The sequence below is a fragment of the Berghia stephanieae genome, chromosome 3 (genome assembly GCF_034508935.2).
Source record: "Berghia stephanieae isolate SIO BIC M18660-M18661 chromosome 3, UCSD_Bste_1.3, whole genome shotgun sequence".
Classification (NCBI taxonomy): Eukaryota; Metazoa; Mollusca; class Gastropoda; order Nudibranchia; family Aeolidiidae; genus Berghia; species Berghia stephanieae.
In genome coordinates, this window is record NC_088362.1 from 52516161 (window position 1) to 52531021 (window position 14861).

At 32.4% G+C, this 14861-nt stretch overlaps 1 protein-coding gene across 1 annotated transcript; it reads left to right on the forward strand.

Moving 5' to 3' along the window:
• Window positions 1–7748: 7748 nt before the first annotated feature.
• On the forward strand, window positions 7749–12585 carry LOC144969586 (uncharacterized). Its single transcript, XM_078908730.1, has 3 exons — window positions 7749–7913; window positions 9271–9427; window positions 10954–12585. Exons 1-3 carry the CDS (start codon window positions 7844–7846, stop codon window positions 11111–11113), a joined length of 387 nt encoding a protein of 128 aa, XP_078764856.1. The 5' UTR covers window positions 7749–7843; the 3' UTR covers window positions 11114–12585.
• The last annotated feature ends 2276 nt before the right edge of the window (window positions 12586–14861 follow it).

Sequence of the window (14861 nt, forward strand, 5' to 3'; positions counted from 1 at the left end):
TTGGACCGTTTATATGTATGAAAATGACCATTGCCTGTACAGGACTATGCTTTTTTATAGCAAATTAAACCAAGGAAAACAGCTCTTAATATAGATTATATTATAGAATAGTTCCAACATACTGTTTTAAGTCATGAAAATTGGACTGTTTATATGTATGAAAATGACCCTTGCATGTACCAGGACGATGCTTTTCTTTACTCGCAAATTAAAATCTGGAGCAGAAAACAGCTCTTAATATAGATTATATTATAGAATAGTTCAAACATACTGTTTTAAGTCATGAAAATTGGACTGTTTTAAGTCATGAAAATTGGACTGTTTATATGTATGAAAATGACCCTGAATGATGATGCTTCTCTTTACTCGTGGCGGGTGGTTGGATGGGAGCATCACCCTTGAATCATATACCTATGATGTATGCATGGGTGTACGATCCGATAGTGATGTCGTTTCTTCTTCTCTTTACTAGCCTATCCTGCTTCTTTGGTTTGTGATTGTATTTTTGACAGGGATATTTTTTTTCTGTAAATCTTCTGCCTGTTTGTTCTTGGTTATTTATAATTTAGCTTATGATATCTTTAGGTTATGATTTTGATTTACATTTGTACTATTTTCGTTAGATTGCTTGTTTTTTTGTTTCAGCGGTCTCTCATATAACCTCAATTGTGTTGGAAGAGACCTAAAGCAACAAACAAACAAACAAATCTTTACTCGTGAATTAAAATAAGGAATAGAAAACATCTCTTAATATAGATTATATTATAGAATATTTCAAACATACTGTTTTAAGTCATGAAAATTGGACTGTTTATATGTATGAAAATGACCCTGAATGATGATGCTTCTCTTTACTCGTGAATTAAAATAAGGAATAGAAAACAGCTCTTAATATAGATTATATTATAGAATAGTTCAAACATACTGTTTTAAGTCATGAAAATTGGACTGTTTATATGTATGAAAATGACCCTTGCATGTATGTACCAGAATGATGATGCTTTTCTTTACTCGTGAATTAAAATAAGGAACAGAAAACATCTCTTAATATATATTATATTATAGAATAGTTCAAACATACTGTTTTAAGTCATGACGGTTGTGTGCGTTAGGATGTCCACGTTTTAGCTTTTTGAAAAGTTGGTGTAAGTTATTGTTATAAATGGAATGATCACTCTCTCGCAAATCAGCAATACTGCGTGTATTGAGATAATAAATTGTCTTCCGCGTTTCGACTGCATTTTCTGTGTAGGGAACCGGGTAACAAACTTGAAGTGTTTAAAAAAAATAATAAACATCAAAAATCAAACAGCCGCTCGAATAATATCTCGAGATTTAAGATATAGTACACTCCGGATAATCGCAACACCTTGGGATCAGCGGAAATGTTGCGATTAACCGAAGTTGCAATTAACCGAAGTTGAGTTTCCTGTTCTCAATTACAACATTTTACACATATATATGCTAAACTCAAACAAGTAGTTGTAAACAGAGTTCTTAATCCACCACAGACATAGCAATTTGATTGAAACAAAAGCCATATGGCATCTCTGTATTCATTTTCACAAGCAAAAGAAGCTTTGGTGCAAGCCGACATCTTATTCAGATTTTTATTCACATTCACTTTTTTGTTCTCAACATTTGTAAGAGTCAAAGAGATTAGCCCAGAAGAGAGACAATAAGCCTTTACCAAACTCCTTTGTCACAATGCACAGGATAACGATCAGTCTCTCTTTACAACTGTCATTGTCTACATGTTGTAAAATCTATGCCCAGCCCCCTCGCCTCCTATTTAATGGCCACAGATGACATCACAAACCCATACTACAAAGCCACGCCCTCTTTTGTCTCAAATAGATGGTGACACACTACATTAGCATTAGATCCCGCTCACTCTCAATTTTTCAACCTGTCACGATTTCTTCGATGATAAAATTAAATCATGATATTTTGTTTGATTGATTTATTGAATTTACCACTTTTTTTTAGGACGAAAATTTGTTGCGATTAACTGAAGTTTGTTGCAATTAACCAGTGACTTTTATATAGAATTAATTCCGTTTCTTGGGAAATGTTGCGATTAACCGAAAGTTGCGATTAACCGAGTTGCGATTATCCGGAGTAGACTGTAATTGGCATTGTAAGTATTGTCATTAAACATAACAGTATCTGTCATAGGTATCATCCATTCCATTCTTTTCCAGTTTCTTCTCTTACAACACCTCTATTCCTATATATATGTGTATAGATGCCAGTTCTGGCTGTCGTGATTTTTTATAACTTGGAGTATATTGAATAACATAGCAGAGTTAAACCTGAATTGTAAATGTTTTATACAAAAATGGTCTTAAATGATACTATTATTATTATATATTATATATTATTATTATTATTATTATTATTATTATTATATTATTATTATTATTATTATTATTTATTATTATTATTATTATTATTATTATTATTATTATTATTATTATTATTATTATATTATTATTATTATTATTATTATTATTAATTATTATTATATTATTTTATTATTATTATTATTATTATTATATTATTATTATTATTATTATTATTATATTATTCATTATTAATTATATATTATTATTATTATTATTATTATTATTATTATTATTATTATTATTATTATTATTATTATTATTATTATTATTATTATTATTATTATTATTATTATTATTATTATTATTATTATTATTATTATTATTATTATTATTATTATTATTATTATTATTATTATTATTATTATTATTATTATTATTATTATTATTTATTATTATTATTATTATTATTATTATTATTATTATTATTATTATTATTATTTTTATTATTATTATTATTATTATTATTATTATTATTATTTTATTATTATTATTATTATTATTATTTATTATTATTATTATTTATTATTATTATTATTATTATTATAATTTTATTATATATTTATTATTATTATTATTATATTATTATTATTATTATTATTATTTATTATTATTATTATTATTATTTATTTATTATTATTATTATTATTATTATTATTATTATTATTTATTATTATTATTATTATTATTATTATTATTATTATATTATTATTATTATTATTATTATTATTATTATTATTATTATTATTATTATTATTATTATTATTATTATTATTATTATTATTTTTATTGTTGTTATTATTATTATTATTATTATTATTATTATTATTATTATTTTTATTATTATTTTTATCATTATTATTGAATGATTGTCTTTTTTAAAGTTTATCCATCATTATTTCATTCATTTATAATTTATAACGACTTTGTCAAATGAAGCCTGTATGTGTTCGGATATTCAGTAATTCTGAAGTGTGTTTTTGTTAATCTTAAATTATTCATTTCCTTATTTTAAAAAAATATTTTCATGTCATGTGCAATAACTTTACGTTGTTTTACCATAAAAGTTTGTTTTCTTTTCGTACAAAAGTTCATTAATTCCAAAAGAAAATCATGAAAGTAAGAGATATAATGCATGCAAGCTTAAGATTATTAAAAAGTCGGTCATTAAACATGTCTTTCAATCAATTACCATTGTGTCTGTTGATTTTTTTTTTCTTTTTTTTTTGGTTCAAGGGAATTCCCTCCTTTTTATTTCACATGGTGGGCGGTCACTATTTCTGTATCTTCTATCCATATCTCAGGGTTTTTTTTGTGGTTGATCTTTTAGGTCACGGCAGGGATCCTTAGCTGAGAGGGAAGCAATTAAATGTATAGTTCCTATTTGGAAAGATGATAGTTTTTTTTCTAATAAATTATCTCTCTAAAACTGTTGTGTATTATTATCTCCCATGGGTATCATGGAATCTGTTTGACATTTCTTGAAGGATTATTTATATTGCGTCCAGGAATGCCTCGGCTACGGCTTCTTTTGATGATGTGAGGAAAGGCTGATTTTTTGTTGTTGTATAGTCCTTATCTATTTATTTATATGTCACACGTAAATCGTCTTTGAATTCTAAGCCTGACCTATTCCAATCTTCATCGGAAAAGACCAAAAAAAAACCCCAAAAAAACCTCCCAAAAAAACAACAAAAAACAAATAAAGGAAACTAAAGAAAAAAACAAAACAAAGAATACAGACTTAGCTCAAATGACGTTATTTGTCTCTTTACTCTATTAAATCTCTTGACTGTCAAATAGTGAATGGGATCAAAATATAGATTCATATTTAATGATAACAAATGACGCAAGATGTCTATCATCTAGCAAAAAGAAATTATTACAATTATTGCTTGCCACCCTTTGGATATTACACAATTCTTTCCATCGGATCTAACAAGCCCAGCAACGTAAGTGATTGGGTTGCTGGGCTTGTTAGATCCGATGGAAAGAATTGTGTAATATCCAAAGTGTGGCAAGCAATTGTTTTTTTTTTTTTATTTTGTTTTTTTTTTCCGTTTAAACTATAGAAACCGGGATAATGTCTGGCCTTTGGGTTCCAACGAACTCTAGGGCCTTATTTCTCTGGACTATTTTACTTACCTACTTTTACTCCTCAGTTGTACGATCTTTGCTTCGTACTCGAAAAGTACCGAGTTCAATCACCCGCCGCCGCGCTGTGTGGCCTTGAGCAAGTCACCTCGCCCTAGCTCTATTTGCGGCGCTGCACTGCGGCTAACGCCTGGGTTATTCCAGTCTTTCATTGGAATAGACCCTAGAGACAAATTTTCTCTATGGGATGAATAAAGGGAATTATATTATATTATATTATATTATATTATATTATATTATATTATATTATATTATATTATATTATATTCATATAATAGTGAGCAGGAGGTTACTTGCTATGTCGTCTATCCCCCAATATCTGTTTCTGTGTTGCTTTCTGTCTTTGTCTTTGAATTTGAATGAAATACTTCGTTTTTGTCCGGGCCCTTAGCTGAGAGGGAAACAGTCTAGTGTATAGAGTTAGATTTGGGAGGTGATTTTTTTCCTTGTAAATCATCTCTCTGTTATGTAATGATAGTTATATTTTTGTTTGAACATAATACATGTATATTGTAATCATTTTAGCGTATTCCTCTTTGCGGAATCCTACGTATGCTGGTGACTGGATGAGACTTTTATATGATCTCAAACTGCTTACGTTGATGGTATGCTCTTGGAATCTACATTTGTTCCCTATTTGGACTAGATCGTTCCCCTTTGCCTTAGCATACTTTTCCCTCGGTGCTTTGATTGTAATTCTAGAATTTTCAAACCATCTCATTTTCTTCCTTTTTACTGAAAAGACCTAAATGTGTCACAAGTGCCGTAAAACCGTTAAAAACAAAAACAAAACAAAACTACCTTTTATGTTCAGGAACCACAGGGGGTCAACTTCGTTTCAAATTTGAATGGTTTTTTTTTTTTTTTTTTTTTTTTTTTTTTTTTTTTTTTGTTTCTTCTCACACTATGGGTTGCACAAGAAATCTACGATCGTAGTGGTGACAAAAGATTGAAATTTTGTATGCACTCCTTTTTTTTCGATCCATCAGGCTTCCCCTCCCACTCCCATAGCATTCATTGCTGTCATGTTGTAAGTTCACTATCTCCCCTTTAAAAATAAAATTGACCAATTTATCTACAGCTTTGAAAACGTTGCCATCGTCGTCGTCATCATCAATTATTTCCTTTTCTCTTTAAGTTAAAAAAAGAGAAGAAAAGCTTAATGGATATTATAAGTATGGAAAATCGGGTAGAAATTTTATGATGATCATCATTTATGTGATAAAGGCACTAATTCTCAACGACAAAAGACATTTCATTGACCTTAAACAATTTTTCAGTCGGTTTCAATACTGGAACATAATATGTATGTTTGACTTAAGAAGAGGCCAAAAAAAATAAAAAAAATGGTAGTTTCTATTAGTTTACATTAGACCGGTCTATATACGTTTAATGGCCTCAATATTGCTGAAAGGCTTGATATCAGCAATTCGGTTTTTAGAACGTATTTGGAAAAATGATTTGAAGATAAATTGTCAACATTAAATTACATGGAGGGATATTAAAAGTTCATACCAGCATTTCATACTAAATTTCATTTGGTCAAGCATCTTCACTTAGTCTTGTGTGTTTTTTAAAAAGTTCCTGGCAAAGAAGTCTGTGGCTGTTCATTTTACTTCAACGATAAATATAACCCTCTCCTTACCAACTGCAGGAAAATTGTCACATTCGTTACGATATAATCATCATTTTCTCATTCAGATTTCTTTTGTACATCACAACATTTGATATTGTTAAAAAAATTGTGATAATATAATAACTTATTGCTGTGCTGTAGAGCTTATATAGCTGAAGAAAATTATGTTTAGCATGTATTTATTCCTTTTGAGTTATAGTTTTAGAAATTAATGGGGTTTTTTTTTTGTTGGGTGGTTATAACGTTTTGGGGAAAATCCGGAAAACAGTCGGTATTCCGAGAGTTAATCGTCAATCTGTGACCTTCATACCATAAGCACGTTTCTACTCTCTTACAGCAGTTTCCCAGTGTGCTTTGCCTCCCATATCTTAGCTAATCACATGACTCCAAATGACCACATACCTAATAAGCATTATTTACACACTGCATATTTTTATGTTTCATGAGATAAACGGACTTCAAAGAATAACGACCCACTTTCAAGATGAATTTTAGTTGAATTAAGAAAAGAGGACGAGGAAGAAAGGGATTTATTTTATGGCATCAAGTGAATGGGATAATAAAAGTGATCCACTTACCATGCTGTTATGATATTGTTAAGGTGCGGTCCTTGTAATTATGATTCCACCGTCTGAAGTTTTGACGAATGTCATCTGAATATTTGTATTTGCTAACTTTATGGCTTTATGGGTTTACACAGCGAATCCCTTCTCTGATGATATGAAACGTTGTAAGTTCTTTCTGACTGTGACAGTTTAGGTAGGCCTGATCATAATTACTATTAAGCATGACCTATTCGTAGCGTTCGAGTATGAGAATGCACTAGAATCAACAGGCCCAACGCAAGATCATGCGTGTTCTAACATCCAAAAAGTTTTTTTTTAAAAAAAAAGGATTTTGATCTATTATATAATGCAACATACACTAAACGAACTCAAAGCGATTTACAATATGTCCCAAGCCAACAACAACGCTTGACATGTAAGCCGAGACATTACGCCTGTAAAGCGCCGTTATTATCTTTTTTCCCCCTCAAAGGCAACGCTGTTACCGGCCAGGTACACATTTTACAGTTGAGTACTGCTCTCCTCAAACTATGTAGGGATTTTTTTTCTTGTAATTTTCTTTCCCTTAACAGCGTTGTCGGTGTCGGAATAACATTGTAATAATATCGCCTAACAGGTGTCATGGCATGCTGTTGGAGAGGGACCCCTTGAAAAGCACTTAGAGCACGTTCAGGTGATATTGCTCTTTATAAAAATTCAATTTAAAAAAAAATCACCCCTCTCCAAATGTCATTTCCCATTTTAAGTATGAAACAAACATACCCAAAACGTAAATATCTATCCGCATACGCTTTTAAAGATGCCAAAGACAATTTCCGTATGCATGGTTAACAAACTTGCAAGCAGTCTCTCGTTATATGTATCAGTACATTTTAGATAGGTATTCGTTTTTATTGACCTCATTAAAAACCCCACTGGACTGTGATTGATAATGACTGGTCAATTTGTAGACACGGCAATAAATTAAATCGTTTCTGACCAGTCACACGAGTAAGACCGTGGATCTTACAATATTGGTCTCAAAGATTTTAAACATACAATCATCGTCCCGTGTTTTCAAGTTCAGTTGTTTTCTTCTCAAAATGGTTTATTTAAAACATGTGTCATATCTTCCTTTTTTGTGCGTGGTTACAATAATACCATTCCTGATCAGTGAGTTGAATTATAATTATAGTTTTGCTGTGGGCAGTTCAGCAATAAATGTTAAGTGTTACATTTTGGAAAATATTTCGACTTAAATCATGACATTGTTTATAACTGCTTCATATGTTTCATCATATATGAAAAACGAAACTAAACAAACATTAACACAATAAAAGCGAATACAAAACAATTTTGGTTGCTGCCAGTTTCTAATGCTGCTGCTCAATGATAATAATAACGACAAGCACACCTACTACAACAACAACTATTACTTCTACTACTACTACTACTACTACTACTACTACTACTACTACTACTACTACTACTCCTACTACTACTACTACTACTACTACTACTACTACTACTACTACTACTACAATTACTACTAATACCACTAGTACTACTACTACTACTACTACTACTACTACTACTACTACTACTACTACTATTACTACTACTACTACTACTACTACTACTACTACTACTACTACTACTACTACTACTACTACTACTACTACTACTACTACTACTACTACTACTACTACTACTACTACTTCTATAAAACTATTACAACTACTACAAAACAGTGCAGCAAGATTAGTTTTTGGAAAACGAAAATTTGATTATGCAACCCCTTGTTGGCCTCTCTCCATTGGTTGCCCATTGAAAAGCGCACATATTACAAAGCAGCGTGTCTTGTTTGTGTTTGACTGGTATAGCACCGGCATATCTCACAGATCACGTGGTCATGTGTAAATTTGAAGATTACACTTTAAGATCATGTAATGACCAAACGAAAATTTTGGAAAAAAGATCAAGAACAAAATTTGGTAACAGATCGTTTGTTTGTTTCGGCCCCAAGATTTGGAATGAACTACCACGTGGTCTGAGGGAGTGCAAGTCTTTACCTGCCTTTAAAAAGAATCTCAAGACACATCTTTACTGTACTTGCTTTTATTGACACTATGAATCCTTGATTTGGCTATGAATTCTTTTTTTTTTCTAATAATTTATATTGTAAAGTGCCCAGAGCATGTGTTTTACACGAGAATGAGCGCTGTATAAATGTGTATTACTACTACTACTACTACTACTACTACTACTACTACTACTACTACTACTACTACTACTACTACCACTACTACTACTACGTCTGCTACAACCACTACAACTATTACCACTATAACTACTATACTACTATAATCACTACTACTACTACTACTACTACTACTACTACTACTACTACTACTACTACTACTACTACATCATCATCATCATCATCACCATCATCATCACCATCATCATCATCATCATCATCATCATCATCATCATCATCATCATCACCATCATTATCGTTTCTCTCCAGTCCCAGGTGAGACCCAGGTGATGTTCCCAACCAATGTCATCAACTGCACCACGTACACCGCGTCTCTTCCATGCTTACCAGGAGACAGAAGTGTTTTTTGCCTAACGAATGGAACCACCGTCCGTGGGATATGTGAAGCACAGAAAGCTGTTTGCGAGTAAGTGTACCATAATCACACCACATGAGCACACTAATATTTTCTTCTTGCTTATTAACTACAAAAATCTAATAATCTAAATGAAGTGTAAGGAAATGGGTTAAGCGCCCCAAACATTCCCAACGATAATCGAAGCTGACTTTTGCCTTCAAATTTCCTATAACGATGTTTCAAGGTAACATGCCAGGCAATAAATTTAGAGAGTTTATAATTTTCCAAATCTTTATCATTTTCTAAGCTACTTGCTTCATCAGTCATGGATCATGAGATAATCATAATTTAATCTTGATTATATCTTCAATATAAAACTTGAGCTTGAACTCTTATATAGCGCAATATCCACTCAACGTGCTCAAAGTGCTCTACAAAGAGTCCCTGACCAATAGAAACATATAACATGTATAACGAGACATGGCGCCTGTTAGACGATATTAAATATTTTTACAGGGACAACGCTGTTAACAGTCAGATACTCATTTTACACCTGAGTCCAATGAAAGAATGTGAATAAAGAGCCTTCTCCAAGGACTCAAATATGCGCCGAGCGAGGCTCGAACCCAGGACCTTCCGATCCGAAAGCGAGTGTCATTCCACACGACCACATAGACGCACAACGATTCTTATTGTTATTTATAAGACACGTGCTAATATTAACATTATGCTAAGATATTAAAATTTATTATAAAGAGAATTAAATATTATGCAGTAAGTACACAATTGGTTATAGATACGGGGCACGATCAATGGGGCAGCGTGGCTCAGCGGTATGGTCTTTGCTTCGTACCGAAAGGTACCGAGTTCAAATACCCGCTACGTTGTGTGGCCTTTAGCACGTCACCTCACCCTAGCTCAGTTTGCAATACTGCGCTGCTGACGCCTGGGTTATTCAAGTCTCCCATTGGAATAGACCCTAGATATAAAATTACCTATGAGATCAATAACGGGAATTTTCATTTATTTATTTATTTATTTATTGATATAAGACAATAACCTTTTGAAGGAAGCTAATAACAGAAGTTTTAAAATATAAAATTTGATTTTCTTCAATATCTGTTGTGCCAGAACTAAATAATGTTTTTGTGTCTTAAACTATGAATAATCCTCGACGTCAATTATTAATTTGTTCCCTCTGGCGGAAGTTATCAAGAATGAAAGCATTTTCATTGATATTATAATTTTAAAACTCGTTTATCGTATTGCCTCTCTGCTCATTCATAGCATCTATCAAGTTAAATCCATTAAAATGTTATTGTTTATGTTTTTAATTATTTTTATTGGACTACAATTTACTTTGCCACTTTGTTTTATAAATTAAAAGATGGTCATTATTCGCATTTTAATCCAATCGATCGTGCAGTTTGTCGAGTGTGAGTTAGGGTGTGGCTAGTTGACGATAGGTCTTGAACTTGAACGTGAATTACACAAAGGCCATTCCATTCGATTTCCATATAATTGATGCTGACTTATATTTCTATGGCTAATGAATTCATTCCTTCCTTCCCTTTTTCCAATCTCCCAATCTCCAGAGAGCAGGCAGAAGTAGCGGACAGCATGACACCATGTTTGGAACCTGCCCCGGCCAACAACACAGCAATATCCTTCTTGAAGTCATCAGATTGTCACAAAAGTTTACAAGTCTTTTCGTCCTCGCTTCTTATGGTGTTCTGGCAATCATATTTTCCTTAAATCCATCTGATGAACTACGTAATTTTTCATGTCAGTTGATTTAAAAAAATCTCTTCAACCAGAAACTTAAACAGTCAAGCTCAATAGATTTACTCTCGCAATTAATTTTCTCTGCTGTGAACATTTTTATAAATACCAAAATAATGTATTTCCATTTTATGAAAAATGCAAATTAAAGGATTTGGTATTACAAAAAAAAAAAAAATAAAAAAAAGACAACGAGCTTGAAGTGCTTTTAACAAGCGATCCTGATATCTCAGTCGTAGAGAACTTGCATCACAAGCAAAGAGTAGGTACCGATCCTGGGTGCAGTCGAGATTTCTTCTGACACCACTCCCTGTCCAGCCAGCAGTGATTGGATGGCTGGGTTTGTTAGATTTGGCGGAGAATATTTCGGGGACTGAAGATTAACTGTTTTTTTGTGTGGAAAATTTTAATATAAAAAATGTTGAAATCAATGTATTAGCTCAAACGTTTTGTGTACAAAAGAGTGGCTGAAGTTTATATGGTTATTAACAAACAATTTGAAGAAATGTGGAGTTAGAACCAGTTAATCCTCAGCCCACGATTTTGCGATAGACTATCGTCCTATCTAAAGGGTAACTTGCTGTTACCTATGTAACACAGCAGGAATAGGGACAAACTTCAGCCTTACGTCTTGCAATATTGTTTTTATCTTAAACACAATAAGGTCTGGAGCAAACACCGCCAGGGATCGGACAGTTTCCCTGATGAAATTGTCTTCAAACCAACAGAAGAACAATTCAGAACAGTTGGGAGGGCATTCGCAAAGGGATCAAGATCAATCTTGGGTGTAGTGAGGTTGTTTTTTTTTCTGACCTCCCCCTCCTGTCTAACCAGCAGTGCAATAACTCCTGGTAGCTGGTTCTGTTAAATCTGGTTGAACGTACTTTCGATAGATGGTCTTGCGCATATCCAAAGGATAACAAGCAGTTGCTATTGTCCATTTACGATATAGAAACTAGGATACACTTCGACTCTAAGGGCATATTGGCCCTGGGAAGACTACTTTTTAAAAAAACAACTCATCTCATTTTTACCAAATATTTTCTGCTTGTGCAAAAAAAAACAACAATTTGCTGACTCCAAGACTTCTGAAAATTATTGAGACCTTTCAAATACAGATGCCCTACAATAAGGAAAGTATAGAGGTCGTACTATCAGACAAATACTGTCGCCTGTCTGGATTTTAAGTGTATGTTATGTTTTTGTTATTGGCTAAAGAATGGGGTTTGAGTCTAAAACATTCCGTGCTTGGTATTTTGTTTATTTTCGAAGCCGATATATCATTTTGGTCCATTACTTTTAACAGTTCATACTTCTAGCAGCTTAGTTTTCCTTCAATCAAGAAAGCACCATGGCTTTTTTACCTTTTATTCTGTAGGAATGCATATCGACAGTAGATCTTAGTCTTCCTGAGTTAGCTGATTAATTTGAAGAAAATGAAAAAAGAACAGAGATGGATCTCAGCAGCGGCATACGATGTTTGCCAATTTTGAAAACACTTAACGACTTACAAAGACAATTTGCGTGCTATTGCAAAATTTTAAGCCACTCACTTTGAAAAAAGTTATTTTAAAGGGATACAATATCAGAGCATGAGTGTATGATACCCGTATGTTTTAAGAATCCACGATTCCTACACTCTTACCTTTACGTGTTACCAATCGCTTCACGACAAGCTTGCGACTGCACATTGGGAACAAAGTTTGAATTCTATAAAATTAATAATTAAAAATGAGCTTTTATATAGCGCAATATCCACTAAATGTGCTTTACAAGGTGTCCCTGACCAACAGCAACACGTAACATGTAGAACGAAACATGAAGCCTGTTAGGCGATATTACAATTTTTTTCTGACAGACAACGCTGTCAACGGCCAGGTACTTATTTTACACCTGAGTACGGTGAGAGAATGTGAGTAAAGAGCCTTTTCCAAGGACTCAACTATGCGCCGAGCGAGAGGCTCGAACCCAGGACCGTCAGATAGGAAAGCGAGTGTCATACGCACAAATTCTAAAATGCAAGACTGAAAGAAGTAAATTATTCGACAACTCAATGGATTCCGATTTCGTTATCTTTGAATATAAGACATTTTCAAAAACACTTAAATGATGCTTTAAAAAATCTAATTGTGGTGAAATTTAACGCTTGAAAATCTGACATCCCCAATTATTTTATACATAGCATCATTATTATTATTAGACACGTAATAAAGGGGTAGAGCCTATTTGTTTTTGTTTTTAGACGTTTTAGGACGAGCAACCAAAAAGGGTATATCATTTTATTATCGTCATGAAACAAAGAATTCAAGGAAGCAAAGACTTATTCAGTTTATCATAATTTAGCATGTTTATTATCATGGTATCATCATCTTTGTTTTCATAACTATCGTCATGACATTCTCATCATAACAAATTGTTCATACAGATTTGGAATCACAACTACATACACGACACATTCACTCGGTAATAGTTCATAGTGCAACTTATTCATGCTCTCATATGTTGAACTAAGCTATCACACATAAAACAAAGCATGCAAAATCACAATCTCTTTCCATGAATTTCTAAATTGTTCTCAGAAATAATCACATTTTCTTATCTCCTTGTTGTCTAAATTTCAATCTCCTTCCTTCAATATAACGATAAAAATAGCAATACAATTGTTTAAAGCTTGGAAATCAAACAAACAAAAAAATAAGTTGGACATTAGCTCCAATCTATTTCACAAAGACAAATCATTTAAACGTTTAGAGTTTCACATTTGTGAACAATATTTACAAATGAAGTGAACCGAAATGCTGATTTAATCATAAAATAAATTGTTGTCTCAGAACATTCAAACATTTGTCTCTGTGAAATTGTTGATAATCGTTTTCTAAAATCATAGAATTAAGAAACGATCTGGTTTAGTATTGAAATATGATAGTATTATCCCAGCTGTCAGATGGTGCGGAGATGAACATTTTAATAAGTGAAATCTCAGTTTTCATTTCCACGCTTTTTGATAAAATCATAAGCTTTTCCATTCAGATATGACATTTCAAGTCTCAAAACAGTATAATATGTCAGTTTTTATCCAGTAAACAATACTTACTCTTTCATATTAAATTTGATTATTTCATTTTTTCAATATGTTGGCAATTTTACAAATATCTTGGCCAATTTTTAAAAATAATTTTACAGTCTTCTTAGCACAAGACTGATGGAGCAAAAGACACAAGGCATTAAATATCTTCAGATTTCATCACGTCTTGCATTGCTTATCGGTTACTGGCACTAATATTATGGTTTCTTATACATATTCATTGGATATAAGGTACATAGAAAAAAAATATATTTCTACTCAAATGTCCCATTCAAGGACATGGACAAAAAGCTACAAAACGAGACAAAAGTTTAGGGGATAGAAGACAGCAGTGTCATTGTCCATTTAATTTAACTATATTTAGTAAACATGGCAATTGTTACTTATCTATAATTTCCGCCAACCAACGCTCTTTACATGATATATTTGGTGCTTTAAATTATAATAAAGCGAAAGTGTAGAATTATTGATCGAACACGTCCTTGATGACACCAGGAGGATCCACAAATTTTAAACCTCTTCAGTCCCAAATTATTCAACTGACACAGAGCACTCGGCTCACAAGAATACACTCTGGGTTCATTCAAAAGGGTTTTCTGACCCCCCCCCCCTTCCACCTTTCTTTTCTCGCTCTCA